Consider the following 26,245-nt stretch of genomic DNA (forward strand, 5'->3'; position numbering starts at 1 on the left):
AACAAGTCGGGTTTAGTCACCGTCTGTGGAAAGTATCAATATCTACAAACAAAGCGCTTGTCAGGATGGAGAAGGTTTGTCGTTTCTGTCAAGAAATGCCTACAGATCAGAGGGCACGTTGCCTTGGCAACTCAAACTGTGGCTGACGTCGAGAGCGTAACCTTTTGACGACAGGAGTCTGCCATTTCTGAGCTGAGCCCAGGTAATCTGATTATTGTGAGTAATTTGTTGGAACATCTGGGGGAAGATCAGCCGAGACACAAAATGAGCATCAATTATGTCCTGACGTGACTGGCACATCCAAAAAGTCTCTCATAAAAGTCCACTAAGCTCGTGCATCTATAATATAGATAAATGGATTCCTACAGGTGTTGCAACGGTCACACTTGTGTAGAGGATTAATGGGAAGAATCCTGGTAAGTACAGTAATTAGCATTTGAAAAGGTTCTGTTCACCTTTCAGTTCTGTTGGCTGCTTCAGCTGAGCACAATCTTACTTGACACCAGAAAGGAAGAACAGAACAGAGCCTTAATTAGTATCTGAAAAATTAAATGCCTACTTATGAAAGGGTTTTGGTTTTATTTGTGATATTCAACTTCTTTATGCAGATATTTTTTCATTTTAAAAATGAACATGAGTTGTGTTACAGTGTTCCCATTGTTTTTCCGAGGCGTTGATGCAAAAGGGGGGCAAAAATGGTGGAAGCTTAATTACCACTGGGAGTTTCTGTATTTATTAGTCTGGCCACAAGTGGAATTTGTTGAGAGAGACTTTTTTTAAATCTGTCTTCTTGAAGCAGAATATTCACATTCATTCATGGTCTTGTCAGTTTTACTCTGAAGTCTCCTTCCCAGACGCTGCGTGGATATAATATGATAAAATGGTGGAAAAATAAAATGTGAATTTGCTCCTTTTGATAAGATAAAGCAGAATCTCGTTGCGTGACTGAGTGGGCGGTTAGGGAAAGCATCATTACGAGACGGTTCTGCTTTGTACGCGTCAGGGAGAGAGAGGGCTAACCACGCACGCCACTACAGCCGCTCTCCTTGTTGCCATAGCAACGCATCGTGGAATTTCATGACACTGGATTGGTGATTTTGTCTAAAGAAGGGCCTCTTGCGTCTTCCCCGGAGGTACATGACCCTTTCTTCTACTTGAATCACATGGGTGATGCCAGCAAATTACAGGGGCAGAGTCAAAGTGACAGCAGCCAGCAGAGGAGGCGGTCTCCTACAGCCGCAAACACATCTGGGAGCTGCTGCGTCACAAGATCAGGGAACAGCATCAGCCAACAACATCGACAAGAAAAGAAATAATCAAAGATGATCTTGCAGTTCATTTATGTCTGAGCTGTCATTCTCCATGCTGGGACAGTGAAGCGTGACTACTCAAATGGAATTACATTAAAGTGCAATTATTTCATGAAGCTCTGAGTCACCTGTATCGCAAGCTTGCCTCTAGACTTCAAAAACAACAGTACTGCATATGAATAATTCTTCTCTTTGTTTAAGTAAAAACAAATACAGAATGTCTAGTGATGACATCAGAGCAGACATGACACTTTAAGGGGAAAGTGCACCTTAACATTCACAGCTCAAAAATAAAACAGTTTAATCTCACAGACACTAGTCAAAACCATTTGTTAAAAGGCCCAAACTACACAGCTGAGGATGAAAAAGAAAAGAAATGCACCCAAAGGAAGAGCCTTCATCTGCATTTGATTTACTGCTGCTATTCTTTAAACGAGCCTCGATTTCAGCGTTATACTTGCACAGTGTGAATTTCTGCAAATAAAGTGAATCTGGACTATTGTGCCAACGCCCTGCCCTGATTCTGAAAAGCTGAATGCATCTGATAACATCACACTACAGTCTGACGCCACGCATGGAGCCCGTCGTGTCAAAGTTCAGGGTTTTCAGAAAAACTCTCGCAGCAACATAAGCTGTAAGGCCAGAACTGTGGAGAATTCATCAATCCAGGAGCTTCTTCGGTCTGTCCACCTGTTTCTCAGTTCTCCCAGTCCAAACTCCTCGTCTCATCGTCTCCTCCGTCTTCATCATCAGAGTCTGCCGAGACCTTCTTCATCCTCATCATGGCAGCTTTGATGCTGCGCTCCAACTCGTTATCTCCAGAGTTGTGGACTTCTGAACGAGCAGGAACCATCTATGGTACAACAGGAGAACTTCCATTGAACGTTCAGTGCCTCCTAAACTGGATTATTTCACTTACGTGTATTACAGGCTAATTAAACAGTCTCCATTTTCTCTTACGTGTCACTCCATTTTACAATAAGAAGGTTAAAACCTTAATACTGTAGTAAGACACTAACCTTTAGAAAAATACATGTGAGCAAACACTCTATATCGCCCTCTGTTGGCTGACTGCAGAAAGAAGCTACTCTCAACCAGCCCCTTTTTTAAACAACTTTTACTTTTTACAAGATTTGGTGTTAAATAAATATAAATGGCGTCTGTGGTCAAATTATAGGCAGGTGTTTATGTTAAATACAGTGAGCATTTTCTTGTTGCTTGCGAGACAGGTTTGACAGACATTTTGGTGACCAAAGCAACAGTAATACCACTTGGGCGGCTGAACTAATGTCTTCATTAGATGACATGCGAGAGAAATTTTCCTATCAACAGCACATTGGTCTGTATGTAGAGGTATTTAAGGGAAAGGAAGTTTATTACTTCATCTTAACCCGCACATATTAAAAGTTAAGACAACTGCAAATGTATCCCTGATACCACACAACAGCTCCCTCTGTAAATAGAAACATAGTTTGACTTTCAAACCTGCCCTAAAATACTCATAAAGCAAGTCTATAAAATAAATCTAAATACATTGATTTCCCGGTTTAAATGTGGCTTTAAGCCCCTAAATTCTGTTTGAATCCAAGTTAAAAATACATACCGTGATATTTTTAGAATGGTAAAAATAGAATAGCTGGCCACCGTGGTATTTACTCCAGGATTCATACAGGAAATGTGAATTTTTATCAAGATGACTTTTCATGTGTGGTTGAAAGTACAATCAATTTAATTGTAGCAGCATGAGGTGTCCAAATTGCAGTGTCCACGTTCATGGATGCAGCAGAATGTCTCACACGTGTATTATTGAAATATTGATAACGTCAAAGTGAAACCAAGACCAAACTGACAGTTTTTTTCTTGTGATAAAAGCAACTCTGCCAATTTTATTATGTCTCAATCTCCAAAGTATCCAATATTTTGTATATATATGACGCCATTTCTGATTAGCTCTGTGTCTTTTTGCATGAATCAATCAACTATACATCTGCAAATGTTGTATTTTAACTTGTTGAGAGTCTCACCTTCTTTAGGGCGACTCCCTTTCGGATGGCCAACATGAGGTCACTCCTCTGGTCTGCAGCAGGGGGCGCCGGCCTGGGAGGGGACACCTTGCGTAGCTGAATCTGCCCACGTTGCAACGAGGCCAACACTTCATCCATTGTTCCTGTAGTAAAACAGAACACTGAGGATGATAGAGAAAGGAACAGCAAAGATTCCTCCCTGGTAGATCTATTAATACAGTAATTGACAAATCCAATACCACTGAGGTTGTCAGTAGCTAATGATTCAATATCATCAAATGTCTCTCCCTAAATGATCTCCATTACATAAAAGCATGAAAATCATTCTGTGTTGGGCGTTGCCTTCTCCCTGGAGCAGAGAGTGTGCATCTGCAGGAACACAAATGAGGAAAAATGCCTCCTCTGGACTCGTGGGGGTGAAATGTAGAACACCGTGTACGGACAAACAAACACACAAAAACTCTCCCTTGCGCACATTTACCTGGAACAGGCACAACAGATCGCATCAAAACTTCAAAATGAAGCATCGCCGAGAATCTCACCAATATTTTGCTTGAGCGTGTTCCTGGCTGGGAAAGGGGGGCCCTTTTCTTCACTGAGAGGCATCGGTGTGTCTTCAGAGGAGATAGGTGGAGGAGGTAGTGTAGGGGGCAGTGGTGGTGGGGGTGGTGGTGGTGGTGGAGGAGGAGGAGGAGGTGGCAGCGCAGGAGGGCAGGTTGCTGATGCAGGTGATGGTGGTGGTGGAGCAGAAAAGATTTGGACAGGGATGTCTTTAGGCTGTTGTTTCCTTTGTGTCTTTTTGCGTCTAGGTGCGGGCTGGATGGACGGGGGGGCATCAGGTGGGACAGAGGGGCCGAGGCTGATGAGGGAGAGCGGCTGTGAGGGATGCGGAAGTGAAGGAGCAACCTTGGCCTGTGGAGTCTTCAGGAGGTACTGACCCTGCCGCTTCTTGGAACAGATGAATAAAAATGGTATAAAAAAAAAAAAAACAGTAACTCAGAATTTACAGATCGGTAACATGATGTGGAGCATTTGTTGTTTGTGCTGTATACATTTTAGAGTTTTGTTGCCACTGAGTTATAGGCTCACAGCACAAACTCTTCACATGCAGATTAAGCAGATTTTAATTATGAGGTGAAGTAATGAATAAAACAAGTCTCTGGGGTTTGACTGACAGGCGGTGAGACAATTAGAGAGCCTAACCTCTCTGAAGGATCTTAATCTGCCCAAGGTTTTCTCCCGCTCCTGGTCCACCCACTCTTTCCTCCTCTGCTCCTCTTCTTTTTGTTTCTCTCGTTTCTGCAGGGGCAGACAGTGAAAAGTGCGAGACGTGCAGGTTTATTTAAATCCTGTTTCATTTGCCAGTGTGGGGTTCTCACTGCCGAGACACCTACCAGATGAATCTGATGGTGCTGGCTGAAGAAAACGGTGCCCTGCTTTGCCTGCAGGTGCTTCTGCTCCTGGGCCTCCATACACTGATCCTAACACACAAAATAAATAAATACGTCAAGAAATATGATTGCAATTTGATGGGCGCTAATGAGGATGCACATCCTCTAACCCTCTTGTTGCGGAGATAAGCCCGGCGGGCACATATGTTGCCTCGCTTCATCTCCAGGTTCTGTAGGCGTCGTTTCAGCTGACAGACAACTGGAGAGTCCGCTTGGTGACCAGGGTAGACGATGCTCTGCAGTTCCTCAGCGTCCTCACACACGTCATAGTACACCACCTCCTCCTTCAGTTCTACAACACAAATGCAGCCGTTTTTTTAATATATCATCTTTACTGACCTAACCGGCATCAGATACTGACAACCAAGCAACTAATTACAACTAGTTTCTCTCACACTGCTTTGCTGATGTAAATGGTGCTACAGTATGTTCAAAACCTGCCCTCCCTCAATAGCTCTACCAACTGGGTCTAACCTACCTTTAATCTGCCGCCGCAGGGTGTCGATCTGAGCCACCAGGAGTTGTTCTTCATGCTTCAGGATCTCAAACTTGGCATCGTACACTTCTAGCTGGATTTCATAGAACTGCAGCTCCAGCTGGTCCACTGTGTCCCGCTGCTGTCCGCCCTCAGATGCAAATGCTGAGTCACTCTGCCCACCAACGACTCTGCCAGTGAAGCTCGCCAACTGCGCCGTAACAATGAAGAAAAAAACATTGAATTGTCATCATCTTCTACAATCCAAAATTGTTCTCTTCATATCAAAGTGAGGCTTAGTATACCAAATTAATCCCTCATAAAGCAGCAACAAGCAGTTGATCTCATGGAAAACTGCTTGTGTCATGCTTAGAGACACCTTGAAGGAACTACATTTAAAATGTAGCTGACAAACTTCAGGTTTTAAAGTCTATAAGTACACATTTACACAGTGATGACACTGGGCTGAAACCAGCAGCTGTCTGCAATGCATTATTAAGGATACATCATATGTAGTCAGTGAGAACAGGCTGTGAGATCAGCAATCAAATATGGATGCTCAAAGGATGCATGTGTGACGTTGGCACAGCGTCAGAGTCTGTGTAGGGGTAACTTACAGCTGTCCCTATGAACAGCCGCACACGGCTTTGACTGCATTTGACAGTGATAAACCCAGCTGTCGTCCTGATGCCCGGCCTTTAAAGAGCTTAACGGGATGAGTAGCGCAGGTGAAAGTGTTCTCAAATGTGCAGCTTGGCACCACACAGCCCACTGCTGCATCCCTAAAACGCTGTCATCCTAGCTGAGCCCGCATACTCGCTGATCTGCATGCATCAGACACATTTTTAGGATGTACATACACTGTGCAAAGAAACACTTGCTCATTCATGCATGCAGGTTTTTGGTGTCTGTCGAGGGGATTCTCTGTGTTTTCAAAGAGGCTTCATAAATAGATCAAAGGACCAAGGCAGCCACAGATTCCTATCAGACTGGAATACCAAGTGAAAGATAAAACAGAGCATCTCAACACCATGTCACATCCCAACAGACAACCGGTGCAAAGGCAATGCTGGCCATGATGTTACAAATAAAGATTTTGCTGAGAACCATTGCCTCATGCCAGTTTAAAGACAAGCGAGGATGCGCATGAGTTCGTCAGAAAAACAAAAGGCACGAACCTTCTCTCTGATCTTGTCTTGCTTGCGGTTGAGGCACATCTCTGTGGTTCTCATGTGCTGCAGAGTTTCTTTGGCCAGTAGGAAGCGAAGCTTCTCCAGTCTGGGAGCTGCTGATGCCCAGGCAGCGGCTCCAAAACGCAGCTTGTCCTCCTCCATCTTCTTTAACATACCTGAGGACGTGCAGAACAGACTGAATGAGACCCTAAAACCCATGTTTTTAAATCGATGATACCCGTCTACAGGAAGGATGTATCAATCATAAAACAACCTGTGTTGGGAACGACTGACTTACATATACATCCAAACATATTTTCAAGTGAGCAATTCTCGAAATTTTCAATATAAAATTTGTTGGTTTTTCTACAGCAAGGTCTGCTACATTATTATGTAATGCTATTATTGAAAAAAATCAAGCTACATCAGGATGTAAATATCTTTTTGATGGACAGAAACTACCAGAAAGAGCTTTTGAAGTCTGTGCAAAGTAGGTAACAGTGATGTCCTGGATGGAAGCAACTGCTTCCTCTCCTTTTATTCTCCACTCTTCTGCCTCCTTTTCCAGAGCTGCTATCCTCTTTGGGCCCAGCTCCTCAAACTCCAAAGACTTCTGCGGTGAGGAAGATATTGGTAAATAAAAAGGCTTCTCATTTTTAACAATCAGTATTCATGTAAAATGATTACAGTTTGGTAGGAAATTTTGGTAATTTTTTTTAGCTGAATATGCAACAAATATTTCTGTACCAGTATCTCCATCTTATAGAAGCCAGCTATCTCTCTCATGTCCCTGAAAGGCTGGAGCAGATACTGGAAGAAGGTGGTTGCCACAGTGACCAGGTCCTGATAGGCTTCGTCCTCCTCCTCGTAGATTCTGAGCAGCGCCACCATTCGGTCTGTGTCACCATGACTCTGCAGCAGCTGTAAACATGGTGGACGTGAACACCATGACTAGGGTGCATTCTGAGCTCAGACAGGCTGGGGCTGGAAAAGTGACTCTTTTTATTACCAACCCTAATGAAATAAAATAAAACTTTGTTTTGATCAGGACAAGTAAACTTGAGCGGTGCGGGCGAGACACTGCAACTTCATGTCTCTTTATCCATGTCACCATACCACAATTTAGAAATTATTAATTTTTTAAATAGATAGCTTAAAGGAAAATTGTAAATATAAGAAACAGGCAAAACTTGTAGTGATCTGAGGTTGTATATTTTACTATCTGAACAAACTTTTACAGTAAATAGATGTTGTAGCTGTTTTAAATTCATATTGCTGTCAAAAAATAAATGCATGATTTTTTCACTATATACCAAAATATGATTATAGTGTACTTTTGTTATCGAGTTACATTTTTCCTTTCATTTATGCTGCCTGTGAAAGTGAAAGTAGACAAAAACATTTTGAGAGACTTAATTCTTAAATACCCTAAATCTTTGTGTTATTGTCAGTCCAAATTAATAATAGTATTTAGATTTTTCAATATTCTGGTTAAAAAGTGAAAAAAGAAAATTCCGAAATGACAGGGGATGACCTCTTTTTCTTTTAAATATGGACATTTAAACTAATTTCGAGGCCATTTTCCCTTTCACTTGTCTATTCCAGGCGTTTCTCACTTTCTCTTTCACTCTCACTCTCTCTCACACACACACACACACACTCGAATTGCAATAACAAACGCACCGATGTCGGCCAGTCAAATGATGCACATATTGTTTACATGTTGTTTACTCATCAACAACCCCCACCTGTCGCAGGTGAGCCTTGGCTCGCGCCATCTCCTCCTGCATGGTCTTCTTCTTGAACTCCTGCAAATTTTCGAAGTACTCCTCCACGTCTCGCTCATCTTGAGTGAACAACGTGTCGAGGACAATCTTCCGGCCGCACACATCGATGGCCGTGCTGAAATACTTTTCTAGCTTGCGGCAGGGTGGATCAAAATCCCTCTCATCGTCGTCTTGGGGCGCGGACCTCCGGGTCAGGAAAAGTAAGTCCCAAATGTTGCCCTCCTCGAACTCGGACAAATCCGGAAAGCAGCCCCCCAGGATGTCCGCCACGCACGAGAGCTGTTGGTGGATATACCTCAGATCGCTCACGGAGAAGAGTCCGGCCCAGCTCGCCTGGGGGTCGCTGACCATCGTCGGCTGAGATTTGCGTTTCTGCCGCTGGAGCGTGCGATTGTGGCAGGTGACAGCGAACTTACTCTCGATGACGTTCCACTCTACGATGAAGCCCAGCTTAAACGTCTCGGCTTCATCAAATATGTCACATTTAATGGCCACCCAGCCCTCCAGACTGTCAACACGTTCGCAATCAACGTTATTCATCTTAAAATAGTTGTTTTACTTCGGCCTGAGAGAAGCTCCTGCCTCTGTTTACAACCTCCGCCATGTCCGTGACGTCAGTTGCATTCACGAGTGGGTAAAACGTCGCAACGTTATAAAGTATGAAATTTCAATCATTTCGCTGATATTAACCGTCGTTTTAAGATGTGAAGTTTTTAAAGAGATGTTTTGATTTAGTTATGGTCAATCACTTAAGTTAAACGTGAGCTGAATTAGCGCTTAAAGTGATGAGTTGTTTCAAAATATGGCCATTTTCGAGGTGCCTTGAAGGCAACATAATGGTCCGTCATTACATTGAACTTTGACTTTTAGATCACATGTTCGGGAATTTCCAACTCCTGATATTAAACAAAGGGAGGATGCAAAATTTATTTCTCAGCATGTTAATAAAAGGAGTCCTCTAGTTTTATTTTAAGTTTGTTTTAGTTGTTAGACAAACAACTTCTTGCATGCATGTTTCACATGCCTGTGAGCAATCTGAGCACGAATCTATTTTTGTTACTGTTTCTGGGTGGGTAAGAGGAGCTGCTCACAAAGTTGACTCGTCAGGCACTGCTGCTGGCTTGAAATGGTGGCTTAGAACTGGACTGAAATTTCCTGAATTTCCCAGGTAAATTTAACATTAAATTAAATTGCACTATTATACAGCACATAAAAGTTTTGGGTTTTTAAAAAAGGCAGTAAGGAAAGCTTGTCTTTTCGATTCATTCTCCCCTCCTTGAACTCAGCTTTTATGATATTCTGTCTATGTTTTGTCTGTCATCAACTCCTGAATTATTAAAGCCTTGTCATTCTGCATCTGACAGTGATTCTCCTCATGGACCTGTACGAGATCAGGGGAGGAAGACTGGGTGTGATCACAGAGGAAGCTGAGCAACAGGAGTTACAAACAGATTTATCCAGCATGCAGTCCCACAAAGACAAGGTTTCAAACAGAAGAGGACGAGCTGCCCTCCAGAAATCTCTTCCATTAGAACAGGGCAAGCAAAGCTCTCCTTCCCCAACAGGGGCAGATGACAAATGTGATGCATTTAGGGAAGAAGGGATTGAGGTGAGGATACTGCTCCCTGCATCAATATTAAATCATGCCCTGATTAAATTTCTGATGTAAACATGTAAAACTGACAGCTTTTTAGTCCACTAAGGGGTTGCTTCATTACTTTTACAAAAACTAACCCAGTAATTTAACTCCCGAGCACCTTGCCTTGACATTAAAATCAGATATTTCATTCTTTGTCAAGAACCGTCCATATTCAAGCTGGATGTTTAACTTTCAATTATTTTCAGTGTGAGACCGACAGAGTCAGAAACCAACTGCAAGAGAAGGTTGAAGGGATGGAAAGTTTTGTTGGTCACCTGGAAGAAATCTTTCTTACCGTAGAGGTAAAAGTCTCAGAAAGAGGCCGATGTCTTTTGGACTTTCAGAATTTTGTTTGGCTTGTGCAAGCATCTTGAATGTAGTATAAAATCCATGTGTTACACTTTAGTGTCTAACCACAAGAACTATTAATAAGGCCATGACCTCTAATGATTTCTGTGTGCATTTAGGAGAACTTTGGCCGTCGTGAACAGCACCTGGAGCAGCACTACAACGACGTGCTGCAGACACTATCCCAGCGATACGACAAACGGTCCACCAGACTGGAGGAGGAAAAGAAGGGTAAGCTGGAGGCTCTGTACACTCAGCTGCTGGTCTGTGGTCAAGCGATGGATGCCTCCAAGGAGCTCATCGAGACAGCCCAGGAGATCTACCGCTGTCAAGACAAGAGGCTTTTCCTGAAGGTGTGTCCACTCCTCATTTAAATGATCAATGGCAAACATGGGGGCAAATAAAAATGGATATTGATATTTCTTTTCTTTAACTGACAGACTGTCATGCCCACCATTAAAAGGTAATTGTGATGCTTTGCCCATGGAATGAAAATGGAAATGATAGTGGTTCAACATCAAGAACACTAACCAGTGCTAATACGCATTTAGAGGTTTCCGCCTGTCAGAGACTAACACCATGGAAGACGAGTTTTAATACTATACAGCCCTACAGAGGAGATTTGATTTTCTGAAGGCTGTCTTGTCATTATATGAAGCCTTGTGATTGACAACGTGTGTGTCTGTCACTACAGAATCGAAGCGTTTGCTAAGGAGAAAGTGGATCTCACAGTAGCTACACGTCCCGAGTTCGACACTCCTCTGGCGGACCTGACCGATGTCAAAGCAATGATGGATTCGATCAATGTTATTCCAGGTGTAGTTTTCATACTGTAAAAGATCTTTGTGCTCCTTCAGAATTGACCTCGTCTAGTTTAATTAACTTTTTCAATGAAGTCACGAAACACCGACTGCTCTGAACCTTATTTACTGTTGCTCTTCCAGCACCATCTGCCCCAGTAATCAACCCTCAGATACCCAACTCTGCCACCCAGACGTCCCTGCGTGTGTGCTGGAGCCTGTTCTCAGACGACACGGTGGAATACTATGAGCTTTACTACAGACCGGTGCTGGAGGACGTGCCAGCCGACGGCACCCAGGTGCCAGAAGGTGAACTACTGTCTGCTGCTGCGATTTCTGCATTGAGTAGTGCTTAAGTTACTTCTATTTTTTGTTTATTCAGTAAGCAAGGTGAACGTGAAGGAGACTCACTGCACTGTGACAGATCTGTTGCCTAATGCTCAGTATGAACTGTGGGTGACTGCGACCAACACCACAGGCATCAGTCCAGCCAGCGAGAAGGCCTTATATATGACAGGTAGCACACTCCTACGGTGCATGAGGAGGCATTAAACACCCGGGTAAAAGTAGTGCAGCTGTCTTAGGGTGTCGCTCCAAACCATTTAAAGCTATTTGTCATGCAATCTTTTGGAAGGGGTCATATATATAAATGTGGATTGCTCTGTGCGCAGTGCCGTCACCTCCGGTGATCAAACAGAGGGAGTGTACGAGCTGTACGGAGGCTGCTTTCATCAGCTGGGATTCAGGAAACACCAACCCTGTTGACTCTTACACAGTGGAGCTGAGTGAGCTAAGTGCCGCTGGCACGTACAGCGATGCGACAGAGTAAGACCCTCTGCTATCCAGACAAGCCGTCTCATTAAATCTGTTCTTAGCCTTGGCTCCTGCTGCACCCTCTGCTATTCTGTCTAAAGGGTTTTAAGAGTGCAGTCAAGCAATTAATCTGAACCATTTTTGCAGACGTTGCCCTAAACCATCTTCTAAAGATGCCGTCTTTACCTGCTGAGCCACTGGAAGTATGCAGTGGTTTAGTACTTTTCTTAATGCGTAACAGGAAGTGATGTCAGCTTTATCACACTGGTTAATCCCTTAGATCTATAGTAGGTGTGCCCACTTGTCAGTGTGTAGTCCAGCTGCAGAAGGGAAGCCGTTACCTCATCTCCGTGAGAGCTGTGAACATTGGTGGGTCGAGCGACAGGAGTGACGTTCTGACTGTGTCCACCACAGGTAGGCAGCCTGTTTGGTACTTCAGGAGACTTTCTGACATCAGTCCAAATCTAGCCAACTATGCAGTTCACATTGTTGGATTAACAAAACTGTAAACCGGTCTGCTTACCTGTGCAGGCACATTCTTCCATCTCCTGGAGGACACGGCCCATCCGTGCCTGTCCATCTCTGAAGACGGCTTCACTGTATTTTATGGAGACGAGGAGCTCCCAATCAGTGCCATGGCCTCGGACGAGAACGCCTTCACTAGGTCCAGTATGCACCTTACACATTTGTGAAGGAAGGGTTTCACCTTGTTAAGACAGCTACTGGTTTTGTACAGGTGTGTAGCTGTTTTAGGCGACCTGATCCCAGTTAGAGGGAGACACTACTGGGAAGTCGAGGTGGATGATGACACGGAATTTAGGATTGGAGTTGCATATGAGGACACGGAGAGAAACTCGTACCTTGGAGCCAACAGTACTTCCTGGTGTATGAGACACATTGTCACTCCCTCCAGGTGACCCCCCCCCCCCCCCCCCCACCACACACACCTTATTCCCTTAGGTGCAATGTTTGAGATATTTGCTGCAACTAAATTTGATTGGTTTGAATTTGTACACAGCTTTTTGTCGAAGCAACTGAGGTTCTGTTATCAGTCTGAGGAGATTTGCATGCCGATCCACAACGGTTAGAAAATAGGCCAGGGTTGTATTTTTAGACACCAGGAATTTTTCTTTCCTTAGCAAAAAAAAAAAAAGTGCACCCACTCTAAGAAAAAACCCATTAGATGATCGGGGTTGCCATGGCAACTTGCCGTACCTAAATAGTGAAGATGAATTGCTAAATTTGTCAAATGACAGCAGTACTATGAGGTTTCCATTGTTGAGCACCCGGCACTAAAGCCACGTTGTTTCTTTAATCCTAGTTTTTTTGCTCTTTCAGCAAAGGGTAAGAGGAAGACTTAAACCAAACCATATGTATGTATCCGAACCAGATTTTTAACGTCGATGTTTTTCACTCCTACTTTTGAAGGCATAAATATGAGTTCCTCCATAACGGTTGGAGTCCGGACCTGAGAATCACAGTGAACCCAGTGCGGATAGGAGTGGCACTGGATTACCAGAAGGGGACTCTCTCCTTCTTCAATGTGGATCTGAAACAGCACCTGCACACCTTCCACTATCGCTTCCAGAATTATGTCCACCCCTGCTTTGGTTTCGACAGCCCAGGAGCTCTTACTGTGCACAACGCCATAGAGGCCCCTGAATACGCATTCATCTGAGCCCCAAATCGGAACAGACATGACTGACAAAGAAACTAATCTGCCAAATCCTTGGATTGAAAATAAAGAGAATATTTTTAGAAATTCAGTCAAAATATGCAATATCACAATACTGTGAGGTGTTTTCAGCTTTTTATTTCAAGCATTCCATGGGAATCACCATTTTCCAAGATAAGAAAAGTTCTGCTGACTTTTACAATTTGTATTTATACCACCAGCAGCTAGACCATAGGTTTAAATTAAAAAGGTCTTGTTTAACAAAAGTTGGTTTGAAAAATAAGTATTATATAAAATAAAATACACTTGCAATTATTGTAGTCACACTTTATCCACCCTTTACAGAAATGTAGTTAGAGTCTGTAAGTTGGTCTGTGTGTTTGATGTGTCGCAAAGAAACATCAGACACTCCGAATGATGCATTATATCAGTTCAGGCTGAGGTTGAAGAAGCTTATATGATACAACTGCTGATTAAAGCAAAAATTGTACACCAGTCCTTGGGGATAACAGGAAGGCATCCTTAACAGCATACAAGAAATAGAAAATCTGTTCTTTAAAGCCCCAAATGTAGCAAAATGGATGTTTAAAATCTATATCATGGTCTGCTTTGGCTCACCAGCCTAAAAATAGCATGCACTGACCTTAAAAATAAAAATGTCCAGACTGTGGTCAAGGCTACAAATGTCAGGGCAAAAATCATCACAGAAATTTTGTAGAGAGAACTGAAGGCCAACCTTTATGCAGGGAAGGGAGAAAAGTGTCAAGAGGATGTGCTTAACTGCTCTGGTAGGGGACTCAATGAGTCAAATTCTGTAATACTAAAGATGTAAGAGTGGACTTTTCCTTTTGAGATTTGAGAACTGCACTGATAAAAATTAATGTTTGAGTCTGTGGATATCCTGGGCAGTGGGGATGGGAGCTATGAGTAATCTGTCTTACTGCTGTGTGTCCTTTCATCGTCTTCATCAGATGAATCCCCTCCGTAAGGTACCAACCCTGATGCATCTTCAGCCACCTTAGACTTCTTCATGCATTGGTCTGCTTGAACACCTGTAAGGGCATAATAAAAATGGAGAGACAAGAGAAGAGAGACAAGGGTGGGGGTAGAGGGGGAAAAGGAAACCCATTGAGGAGCCTCATGTTAGCAGTAGTTTTTGATTTCGTATGATCCACAGCCAGGGGAGAGATCAAATGAAATGGCACCACAGCACACATCCATAAGAGGCAGGTCCAGGAGGTGCATGTCGAGAGAGAAAACAAGGGAAAGACAGAAAACATATACAAGAAAAGCAGGTCAGTTGGTTCAACCAATGAGAATGTAACACAGGTCTCCACTCCTACCCCAATCCCGCATGGGGGGAGATGCCATTTTATGCAACAGGCAACACTGGAAAACACATACGATGACTGAAATTCTCACAAAGCTTCATGAATGGAAAAACCGCATACCCGTTGATGCTGTGCTGGTTGGCAGACTGAGCCGATCTTCCACTGTAGCTTCTCTCAGCCTTTTGCGCGCAACTGGGCCCGGAGCCACAAAGAGGGGTGGTGGTGGAGGCATTAGAACCCTGCCAAAAGAACCGCTACTCAAATTATGCACTTCTTGAAGAAAAACTATTGAAAGTAAATTAGATCCCATTACACACCTTGCATCTACTTTGTCCTCTTCAACTCTGGAAGCAGGCGGTGCCTCTGGAGAGCTGCTGGGAGGCTAAGAATAAAAAAGCCAGGATTATTCTCGCTTTCATAATGTGATCTGTGATAAACCTAAACAATAAACAGGAACTGAAGATACAAAGTTTATTTGCGTGCTGGTGTCTACTAACTTGTCCTTCCTTTGCTCCATCCTGGAAACTGTGCTGGGGCCTTCCTGATTCAGTGGGGCTGTTTAAAGATCCCTCAGGTTCTGCCACCTCAGTGCTGCCAGGTTTCTTAAATCAAACAAACCCATCACATATAACCTGATCATATAGTACGTTATAAAGAATTCAAACTTCACAGACCCCTGAAAAACTTTTAAATAGATATATATATTTTAAACCTTAATCTATTGGGAACAAATATATTTCAGCTAACGATCAAAAATAAAATGGTATAATCTCTGAAAAATGTACCTGGACGAGATATGAATGCTGTTTTCTCGAACACACTGGATACTGAACCATTGCCTGAGAAGATTGAGGGGTTGTCGACATGTTAGATTGACTTGTGGAACCATTTTCATTACTCCAATAACCACTGGCTCCTGGGTAAGCTGCATAGCCGCCAGCATACCCATTAGCTGGGTAGTCATACCAGGACCCCTGGTTAGAGTAATTGTTACTAGGAGGAAGTCCATGTGCTGGGTATGCTGAAATGAAAGTATGGAACTCTGCGTTAAAATTAGATATCAAATTAACCAATAATGGTGTTTGTGACAACTGTGGCCTAGATTCATGGCAAAATTTTGACATGAAGAATGCAAGGCAGGAGTTATGTTCCCAAGATGAACCTTTAAGGCAGTTTTATTTTAATTATCCTTTATTTCTCTGGGAGAACCCTTAGATTAAATCATTTTGGAGGAAGATCCAGCCAAGACAGTGCATCATTATAGGGTAAAAGTAAAACAAGTAGACACATACATAGTGATTTTAAAACAGACAAGAAATATTGTAAGAGCCTGAAGGGGGTGTTTACAGTATAATAAAAGCCAGGAAAAACACTCACGTTGTGTAGAGCCTGTCGCTGTGTACACCGACACCATGTGGGCATGTTCCGCTCTGACCTGTAGAGCGAATGAAAGAAAAATCTGTTCAAGAACCCTGGAAACTATTTGTCAAAGCTGCGTTTGTTCATTTTCAACAACAGTTAGATTGTAGGTAGGTGCAGAGCACTCAGGATCTATCTCTGGAGATCAGGTGGTTCACACTACCGCTTTCACTTTTGGAGGTGGGTATCAGTGAAGACTATCTTCTTTAGTAGTCTCACCTTCTTAAACCTCCCAACAGAGTACAAACTGTTTCTAGTTAACACAACCACTGTTTAACTGTTTTAAATTAACTTACAGTTTCAAGCAGGCTCTCTGTGAGTTTCTTTGCTGCCTCCAATCCAGCTGCATTTGGGTGACTGGAAAACAAAAACATCTTGTTTAATGCATTTTAACACCAACTAATCACAAAATCAAAGATATTTTGCCACTATACAAACACTATGTCTGTCGATAGGATAGGATGTCATTTTAATAGCATGTGTTCCATGTTCAAGTAGGCAAATTTAGGCTTATTCGATAATATTAAATAATGATAGTAGTCGATGATGAATGGCTATCTAGATAGCAGCTTACTTAAACCCATTGTCAATGATGTGAATACATTTGCAGAGTGGTGTCGACAGCAAATGTTTAGAGATCCAAAAATACCTGATATAGACATGCAGCGGCTCAAAGGACTCTCGTTTTGATGCTTGCTCAATGTAGCCAGAGCTTTTTCCCCTGAGAAAGACACGAGCACCCGTCTCTGTCTGGATGTGACTCAGGTAGGACCCTCCTGGACCCTCAACCTTGTCTTTCACGTTGAATGATTGCAGTGCCTGGTCCAGCCCCACAAAAATCTTGGTGTGGACAAAGCTCTATAGAACAATGTTGGTATGAAAATAAATGTATGTATACTTGTTTTGTAAGACTTTTTATAGCCTCTGCTACTTAATTTAATAGATCAGCATTAGGCGAATATGCCACCTTTCATTGTCTTAATTTATCTATGCTTGTATCGAGGAGTCTGCTTCAATCAAGAGACTGTACGGCGTACCCCTGTATGTGGAGCTGCAGGCCGGTGTCCCTGCCCTGGCACTGAAGTGGCGTTGGGTGTCCGTGGCACAGCTGCAGGAGTGACGGGTCGAGGAGGTTGGGGATAGAGTGTAAGCGGAGGCATGATGGGGATCTGTTTACCTCCTGATGCTGCTGAAGCCCTCAACAAATCCTCAGAGATGATCTCTTTAATCCTCATCACAGCCTCTAATAGCGCAAATAAATATTTCAACATGACGTGGCCCATAGTCAACATCTTCCCACAAAAACAGGCTTCCAGCATGTCGAAAAGTGAAGCAAAACAAACGGACTTACTATTGACTTGCTCTTGATTCTTTCCCTGCACATGCAAATACAAAGGTCTTTGTCTAAAGTTAAGCAAAACAAAATGTTTTAGAATGTTTGCAGTACCGGTACTTTAAAAATATGACAAACAGGTGTAACTTCCATTCCATACCCTGCACCTCCTTTTTCAATTTCAGCCATGAAATGACCTTTTGTTGTGACAACTGCTCCACTGAACTGACGGATCTGGAAAAAGCAAAGAAAACCTGGTGAAAAATTGTGGAGACGTGTCCTCACATTAGAATACAGGAAAAGGCATCTTTCTACATACCTCTTCCTGTGTCTTTCCTTTAGTAAGTAGGTCCCTACAATTAAATGGAACATCATTTATGTCCACCTCCGTGACCACCAGCTCCTCTGTAATGACTGGCACAGGCACACTTGGGGGTGTCTAAAACATTGGCAAAAGAAGAGAGACAAAAAATAAACACACCACAGACTGCATAAACTGCATTAGACATTTATTCAAATAACTGGCACCTTTGCAAGTAACGGTGGAGGCGTCATTAGTTTTCCTTTTGCCATGAGCATGGCATTTATTTTAGCGGCCATGGCTGCAGCCATTTCAACCCCTCCCTGGGGTGCAGGCTTTACCCCCATTCCTGTTGGTTCTGACATAGTGCTGTTTCCACCAGCCGTGCCAACAACTCTGGATAAAGAGACAGGGTGGGCTGTATTTTCACTGCTCCCCTGTTGCTTTACAGCAGCACTCTGTTCAGGTTGTGCAGGCTTATCCCATCGGCTGGTCAGGCACCTGAGAATTAAAGGGGGGGGAAAAACCCAACAACGTTTTCCTAAAACAAACTGTCAAATTTGATGTGGTGACATATATAATAAAAAATAATACTAAAAATAATAGACAACGATAAAAACGTTGAAGCTTTTTAGTTGAAGTGTGGAAAACAAAAAAAAAGGCGCTGTAACTATTTTTTTTTAACTTAGCTAGGTAAAGGTATAGTGGCTGAAGCTAATACTAAAACGAAATCAACACTTTGTAAACTATTCATGTAGACGCACGGATGATTAGTATTGTGAGCCAACATGTTTTAGGCCACGGCCACATTATGCTAGATGGCGTTAATGCTGCGCTAACACGTAAAGCAGAAATTCTTGGTTTAGCTTAGCGTGTTAGCCCAGTTTTCGGTGCAAGTATGCAGCGTAGTTCTCAAATTATGCGACTTAAAGTTATTTTGTTAACTGAAAACAAAGTGAACCGAAACTTACGGCGTGTGTCCAGTCATCCCTGAAGACATAGCACAACCTCACACGATTCGCAGAAAAAAGTATAATAGACGAGGCTAAACAAGGTTAGCCATCCGCCCGGTCTCCTCGCGACGACTGTTGTGACGAACTGTCGCAAAATGACTGGCCGGAAGTTGTGCTTCTCTCCCCCCCGTTATGCACAACGAGCAACGCGTGAAGAGTAACGTTTAATTATATTTTACCGTTTAAAGGGGCCTTTTGGATAATCAATTACTGCTAAAGCTGACGCCATGCGTGTAAACATGTTTGGTCCCATTTAGGGCTGGGTCACACAAAACCACCTTTTGATGTGAATATGGTGGGTTGGCGAGGTAAAAACGTAAACACAGCACACGGGAATCAGGTTTTGAGAATCAAGGTTGCGTGACAGCCTGTGCTTTTTAGCAAAATACAGCAAAAAGTTCTAAACTCGGTTTTTTCAAAAAGGAAAATGTTGATAATGGGTCTAGGAGGAGCTGGTTTAATTTAGGTGACGTTCCAGATTCTGGAGGGATTTGATCATTAAGCACTACTTTATGTAAGTCAAGATATTTGGGGGATGACCTGCATCTATTTATACAGACCATATTTGTACATCCTAAATGAACAGATTCAGACGTCTCCAAGTGCCTTTTTCTAGATATATTGCACCCCCCCCCCCCCCCCCCAAATCTTTAGCCTTTTTTGTCCAAACACCTAATTTACAGCTATATTTAACAACTAAATAGCTGACAAAAGTCCATCTTTTTTCTTTTTAGATACATCTGTAAAAACAAACCAAAAAAAATCCTGATTTGTTATTCATCCCTTGCTTGTGCAAAATACATTGGCACCATAGTCCATTGGAGTTTGGACAGAAAATCCTTTCAGAAGAATAAATCACGTTTTCCCTGATCTTTACTCACTACACATTGTTTCAGTTTTTGGCTGTGTTGCTGGAAACTTAAATTACTCAACGAAACAAGTGATTCTGCTACATATTTTAACGAGACAAATTTGCAAAACCACAGCTGATATCAGACAGCAGCACTGCAGTGGTGAACTTTAACCTGGTCCCCAGCCAACAAACATAGTTCACAAACATATTCAAACCACAGAAACTTCTGAACACAGTAATTTTTAAATGGCAGAATTTAGTGGATGCCGTCTTGCGTGGTTGCAGTTGCCTGCAACAGAGATAAAAACATCTCCTTGTATGTCTAAAGCTGTCAAAAACAGCAAAATTTAAGGAATATCACCATATATATATTTTTTTCTTTTTCTTTCTTTCTTAATTTCAGTCCTTTGTTGATGCATCTTAAAATTAAGAGAGCAACCTAAGAACATTGTGACAGGCACTGAGTTACAAATAGACCACAAATGAATAATTAACACTATTTTATTTCTCATTGAATAGTTTCTAAATTTCTTCCGTGCCTCCAGATGTCAAAATCAGAAGGAACAAACGAATCCCCTGATTGCGTGTACAATTCTGTCATTAGAGAAAAAACAAAGACAACTGTGGTCAACACACCTTATTAACCTTCATATGTTTAGCTGTTATGGCATTTATATACTGTTTAAAGAGGAATCATTTTTTAAATATGCAATAATCTTAACATATATTAGTATCCTAAACCGAAACCAGCTTCAAAAACAAAGCTGTTGCCTGTGCATAAGAATGTGGGAAAAGTGGCCCAAACAGAACGATGTTTGACTGAAATTCAATGCAAGTGGCCTCTAGGAGAATGCTTAAAGACAGTGATAGACAACTCTGTGACCCACATCCTTCTTAACCATTTAGCTCTCTGTATACGTGCCCTACGTGATCTTCCCATTCACACGTATTCAGATCGCTATAATGGTTGATCTCATTTGCTGCAAATCCAGTGTAAAAGTCATTGTCTATAAAAATATTGAAATTTACTTGAACATAACCTTCTGACTATGTTATAAGAAAAACTCCAGGTGTCCTTTGCAGTTGCACAGTGGGATGTACTGTATAAATATTGTATAAAATAAGGCAGTCTTTTCAGTAGGATAAACCAGATACAAAAATTTCTGGGAGAAAAAATTTTCAAGTCCAGAATGTTTTCACATGTTTCTGCTGTTGTCAAATGTTGAGCGATTTCCAGCATTAAACCAAGGAGTCAGGGATTGTTGCAATGATACACCCACACCGGAATCCCAGACACACCCATGCACACACGCATGCGCGCACAGACAGACACACACAGAGAGACACACACACACACACACACCACACACACACACACACACACACACACACACACACACACACAAACTCCTGATGATCAACGATAACAGCTTATTCTATAATGTAACGTCCCATTCCTGGACAAATCACTGAGACGTAGACATTTATAATATTGTTTACAGTGCAATACAAAAGTCTTCATTCAAACTGGTACTCAACTTTTGTCAAGAAAATTAATAAAAAGGTGAATGTGGTAATGATTCATATGCAGAATAATTGTGACGTCACTTCAGAGTAGTATTTTTCTTCATAAGCTTTGGCTTTTTCCGTCTTTTTGAGACTCATTTGTTTGTTGTTATCCAATTCCTTTGTGGATTTTATTACAGAAAATGTGGAACATCAAAGAGAAATGAACAAACAGATTCATATGTAATTAGTCACCTATGATCATCATATTGAGGTGTGCCAGTGGCGGCGTGATCATCCACTCTCTGACCAAAAGAGAAAAGCATCCACTCCCACGTGTCCTGGCAGGTACTCGTCAACGGATGTGTTTCTGAGGGACAAGTGAATATATTGCTAAACAAACAACAACAATAACCAAAAAAAGCAGTGTAGTGGCCTCCGAGGGCAGAGGGAGCCTTCCTTCATCACTGCGAGCCCCAGCCTTGTCAGTGATTGGACATCTTCCTATCCAGACCACACATCCGCACCTCCAGTGTTGCTTATTCCTTCAGTAAACAAGCAGTTTTTTTTTAGACTAAAATAGCAACTTCACAGGCAAAGAGGGAGGGCCGATGTGAAAACCAGGGGACGGATGCATGGCCCAAAGGCTGTTAAGGACCCTCCTTTAGTTGTGACGCTCGAACCAGCGACACTGTTAAAGCCTGAGAGGCATGAGGAGTCACAAGAATGCTGCGTGTCTAATGTCAGTTTGTCGCAGTTGTCATCTGACAGGGCTGTAGAGCCAGCAAGGTCACTGCCGCAGCTGCCTGTCAAAAAGTCCCACTGTGGTTTCTTGATGGACGGACTTGTTGATGCTCAATGTGCTACAGAAGCAGGAGAGTGAGGGTGAGGACACCCTTTGGAGAGTGAGAACAAGAGAGACCCCCTTCAGCACAACAGGAAACGGCTACCCTGGACCGCAGAGTCCCAAAGCTGGAGCCGCAGCTCCTATTCAGGAGGTGGTCTCAGACTGTGCAGCTTCCGGTCATCCAGGCTTTTCCAGTACTTAAAGTTGTTGTCCAAGTGCTGCATAAGATTGGGAAGGTCTGCAAAAGCTGGGGAGACAATAAAAGACAGTGAAGCAGCGACAACACTGATGGGCTCTCTACATACACATACATACACACATACATTCTCAACAACAAATCTGAGTAGTAGATATTTCAAAATTCTGCTTGATCTAGCAATTTTTGGTAAAAAATTGTTTAGGTTTCATAGACTTAATATTTCCAATATTGACTTAATGCTTCCAATATTGTATATGCCACTACCAGTACAAACAAAGACATATGCATCAATGTTCAGTCTTCTACAGGTGGCATCATATTGTGAATTCTTACCATCCCATGCATCGAACATGTCTGTGATGAAGTAGTCTATGAAGGAAATCTGGGATTTTGGGATGCTACATGTATTTCTGTCAAACACAGGCATGACCACCGGTAGACCTTGTCTCTTCTCCTCATCCGTCTGCCCCAGAGAAGACAAAGTTATTTATGTTCTGCCTTGGAAAACCATCTACACCACACTATCAAGTCTAATCACCTGTGCAAAATACTCTTCCGAAATCCTCCCTGCCCATTCTATGCAGAGCTCCAGAGGCCTGCATGGATTGGATATGTCCGCACACTTAATCAACATCCGCTTGACCAGGATGCGGTTCTCAGGGGAGGTCAGAATGCTTTTGACCGATTCCTCATCGTTGCTTCCCTAAAACAGAAACATGCCAATCACACAAAAGCACTTATGTCCTACTGTCACGCTGCGTTCAGATTTCTTTTCAGATCACCATGATACAGTTGGGATTGCCAACTTTTGATCAGGCACAGCGGGTTCCTTCTAGCAACTAACAACAGCAATGTTTGTAAAAACAGCATACACAGCAACATTTGGCAACTTAATGAGAGCTCTGTACAATATACTGGAAGCAAACTGTTTCACTGAGTAGAAATACAGTTTCTATCAATAATACAGCATGTAATAGCTAAACAGCTTTAAAAAGAACTGTACTTAAATTTAAAGTGGAAAAAATCAATCCCGGCAATGAAAGAACAGTAGCCACTGAGTGGGTGTGCCACACGTATTATCACAGTACACGCAGTCACATGACATACATACTGTATGTTTCATAATTGAAACCGTCGGTCGGATTCCACTGAATATCTGAGATGTTTTATTTATAAAAGCTTTATGAGTGCCAAGACATACTAAATAAAACAAAAAACACGTGGCCCAAAGATTGAAAGGATTGTTAGGAAATTAATCTGATTCATCTTAAAACTCAGGTTAAGTAAACAGGAGAAAATATTAAGCACTATTGAAATGCACAGCATTTCATGCACACACAATTAGATTCCTGCCAAATGACAAAATTCTCTTGAGGCCACAGTCCTATCATTAATTCAAACGTTCTTCAGTTACTGCTGTCGCTTTCACGCTGTTCGGTTCCAAGGCCGTGACACCATGTGGCGGAATATGACACTAAAATGAAGAGAGCTATTTTCAAGCAGGTTCTACGATGAAAAGATTTGCGGCACAGGCGCGCTTTTGACCTCACCCCGTTCTCCTCCAGAGCCGCCAATGGTTTATTGATGCTGTTGACAAATTTGTTGACATGTTCAAAGTGTTTGGTCATCTCAGTTGCGAGAACCATGTCAATGATGGCTTGTCGAAGCGATCTATATTCATTCCTAGAGAGAGAGAAAGAGAGAGAGAGACAGAGACGGAGAGTCAGCGTGGAGAGAATTCGGACGGGTGCAAGAGGGGAAAATGGAGTGAGATGACAGTGTGGTAAACAGCATAGAGAGGCGTGTGAACAGTTTCGCCATTCTGACTGCAGTGACAGCAGTGATGAATGGATGCTTTGTTTACTGTCCTTTGAGGGGACCAGCACATGTGAGCCATTCCGCCTGGGGATTCAAATCACATTATTCCTCAATAACAAGTATCGACTCTGCACACTTGTATACTGGCAATTCCTTCAGAGTTTAAACAGGAAAACCTAAACGTCGTCATTGTCATGCTGTTGCAATCAACAGCCTTCATAATTACAAAAATTTACTGAACATTTTTTACTGCATTCCCTTTTATTTTTGGTCTCTTTTGTGATGTGTGTAAAAGGCAGAACCCATTATTTAAACGCACCACCTGTAATAAAAATGCTTTACGCCGTCTGCAGCTGCTGGTCGGAACACACTCAGAGAAAAAAAGTCTTTACACAGTAACTAAATGTATAATGGACATTTTCAGCTACTTCTAATCCATCAGAGAACAGAGGAGACCCAATGGAACAAGTCTGTTATTGCTTCTCAAAGAGGATGATAGTGTTGGCAGCAGCTTTGATTCCCCAAAGAAACATACAAACACACCCACCATTATGTCAGGCAGAATTTATTATATTATATTGATTAATAATTGGTATAAAATATATGGACCCAACACCAGAAAGAAAGTAGCATTTTAGCATTTAATCACGTGTGTGCACATAAAAACAGTTCCATACCTCTCAATATTTTTGAAGATGTTGCACTTATCATCTCTTGTGGTGATCTGGAAGGCCAGGGCTGCATGATGGCTCTCTAGTACAGCTGTGTCATTGTAGAGGACCGCCAGCTCACTTCCCGCGTTGCACAGGAAGCTGTTGGTGCGGCCTGGGTGGTCCACGTCATGCACGGTAGCAGCGATCAGGGCAGCCACCTCATCAATGGTGTCTAAACTTTGCTGTTGGGCCAAACAAAATGAAAACGATGCAAAAATAAATAACACGTCTATATAAATGACCACATTTGCAATCAAAATACTTATACAGTATTTGTTAAATTATCCCACAAAGGACAAAAGTAAACAGTCTGTTTGTATATTACAACTTTCCACCATTGTCCAAATTACATGTAATAAAGTAACTTAATTAAACACAATAGACCTTCTGAGAACTCTTTGGGTGATGTAACCTTGGAGTTTACAGGTTAAGCCAATGAAAGACCACTTCATAAGATCAGAAATAGACAGTTTGGTAATCAGCTTAGCTAGGTCATGCCCTTAACCAGGTGTTGGGCCACTGACACCGTTGGCAACACCACGGCTCTCGAGGAGAATATAGGCCCAGACCAAAGTCTGCCACTTGTTAAATTAATTCAAGCATCCAAGGAGTCAAGGAAGGAACTTTATTGCCACACCAGCAGATATTAAATGGTATGAACGTGTGAATCTAAATTGCGAGTGACAATAAAGATAATCCTGTAAAACCCAATTGCTGTTTCAATTGTTACCTTGACCCTCTCCTTGCAGAGGAAATATGCTGTTGCATGCAGGACATCAGCGGCATGACAGGAGTTGTGGTAAGAGTTACTGGAGTGGTAGTTGGCCTCAATCACTTGCAGCCAGGAGCGCAAAGTGGCCTCAGGGCAGTTCAGGAACTCGCAGACTCCAAACCTGGAGAAGATCTTCAGGCCCAAGTAGGTCAAAGTTCTGTGGGAGAGTTCAATATAATGTTGTAGCATTAGAAAAAAAAAATCATTCTGATAACAAAAAAAGGCCTCATAATTGCATTGCCTTCTCACCGTTTCATGGTCGCTGCCTCCAAGTTGAAGATGTCAAAGTCCCAAGAGTCTTCATTCTCCATCGTTTGCGCAATTCGAGGAGGAATGTCATTTAACGAGAGTGGAGTGATCAGGTGGCTGGGGATGTGGTGGGGCTCTGGTGGAGGAACGACAGACCAACGAGGTTACAAACTTCACTGCTTATGGAAGAAACACACAAGCTAAAGAGAACTTCATCTTTATAATACATTTTGAAATGTTGGTAAAACATCAACAGCATCTCACCATTTCTTTCCAATGAAAATAAACTTACGCTTTGTGGAGAAGATGTATTCATTTCCCGATAATCTGCGTAACCCGTCCTGTGACCAGGAAAATGTAAAAAGTGAGAAGGAACACCAAAGCTGAGCATGAAAAA

At 42.4% G+C, this 26,245-nt stretch overlaps 4 protein-coding genes across 6 annotated transcripts in view; 1 reads left to right on the forward strand and 3 right to left on the reverse strand.

Moving 5' to 3' along the window:
- Positions 1–1,323: 1,323 nt before the first annotated feature.
- On the reverse strand, positions 1,324–8,759 carry LOC130514204 (WASP homolog-associated protein with actin, membranes and microtubules). Its single transcript, XM_057013668.1, has 11 exons — positions 8,181–8,759; positions 7,180–7,353; positions 6,895–7,045; positions 6,439–6,608; positions 5,264–5,471; positions 4,896–5,077; positions 4,729–4,815; positions 4,538–4,633; positions 3,877–4,282; positions 3,335–3,477; positions 1,324–2,163 (listed from the first exon to the last, which is right to left on the reverse strand). The coding sequence occupies exons 1-11, from the start codon at positions 8,757–8,759 to the stop codon at positions 2,008–2,010; spliced, it is 2,352 nt and encodes a 783-aa protein (XP_056869648.1). The 3' UTR covers positions 1,324–2,007.
- LOC130514213 (fibronectin type III and SPRY domain-containing protein 2) lies at positions 8,728–14,359 on the forward strand. The gene is made up of 14 exons (XM_057013678.1): positions 8,728–8,876; positions 9,298–9,387; positions 9,584–9,828; positions 10,065–10,160; positions 10,326–10,559; positions 10,647–10,669; positions 10,901–11,022; positions 11,151–11,315; positions 11,389–11,523; positions 11,678–11,831; positions 12,100–12,233; positions 12,351–12,483; positions 12,556–12,732; positions 13,248–14,359. Exons 3-14 carry the CDS (start codon positions 9,595–9,597, stop codon positions 13,495–13,497), a joined length of 1,857 nt encoding a protein of 618 aa, XP_056869658.1. The 5' UTR covers positions 8,728–8,876; positions 9,298–9,387; positions 9,584–9,594; the 3' UTR covers positions 13,498–14,359.
- On the reverse strand, positions 13,613–19,005 carry LOC130514219 (KH homology domain-containing protein 4-like). Of its 2 annotated transcripts, none has more exons than XM_057013699.1 (14): positions 18,850–19,005; positions 18,106–18,379; positions 17,897–18,016; positions 17,738–17,811; positions 17,596–17,648; positions 17,282–17,487; positions 16,894–17,102; positions 16,541–16,601; positions 16,203–16,260; positions 15,611–15,846; positions 15,323–15,427; positions 15,143–15,207; positions 14,946–15,064; positions 13,613–14,546 (listed from the first exon to the last, which is right to left on the reverse strand). In XM_057013699.1, exons 1-14 carry the CDS (start codon positions 18,876–18,878, stop codon positions 14,416–14,418), a joined length of 1,740 nt encoding a protein of 579 aa, XP_056869679.1. In that variant the 5' UTR covers positions 18,879–19,005; the 3' UTR covers positions 13,613–14,415. The 2 variants fall into 2 exon arrangements, with proteins under 2 accessions (XP_056869679.1, XP_056869669.1); XM_057013689.1 differs by having other exon boundaries at positions 14,946–15,079.
- A 1,224-nt stretch (positions 19,006–20,229) lies between these two features.
- pde8a (phosphodiesterase 8A) overlaps positions 20,230–26,245 on the reverse strand; it is a 33,784-nt gene continuing 27,768 nt past the window's right edge. Inside the window, exons 15-22 of one of the 2 annotated variants that reach the window (XM_057018945.1) lie at positions 26,141–26,189; positions 25,849–25,984; positions 25,558–25,756; positions 24,792–25,009; positions 23,847–23,979; positions 22,835–22,999; positions 22,630–22,759; positions 20,230–22,344 (exon numbers count right to left, since the gene is read on the reverse strand). In XM_057018945.1, the coding sequence (XP_056874925.1) occupies positions 22,238–22,344; positions 22,630–22,759; positions 22,835–22,999; positions 23,847–23,979; positions 24,792–25,009; positions 25,558–25,756; positions 25,849–25,984; positions 26,141–26,189 (1,137 nt within the window). In that variant the 3' untranslated portion in view covers positions 20,230–22,237. Of the gene's footprint in view, positions 22,345–22,629; positions 22,760–22,834; positions 23,000–23,439; positions 23,771–23,846; positions 23,980–24,791; positions 25,010–25,557; positions 25,757–25,848; positions 25,985–26,140; positions 26,190–26,245 lie in introns of those variants that run through there. The other variant, XM_057018954.1, reaches the window with a different exon arrangement.

The sequence above is a fragment of the Takifugu flavidus genome, chromosome 2 (genome assembly GCF_003711565.1).
Source record: "Takifugu flavidus isolate HTHZ2018 chromosome 2, ASM371156v2, whole genome shotgun sequence".
Classification (NCBI taxonomy): Eukaryota; Metazoa; Chordata; class Actinopteri; order Tetraodontiformes; family Tetraodontidae; genus Takifugu; species Takifugu flavidus.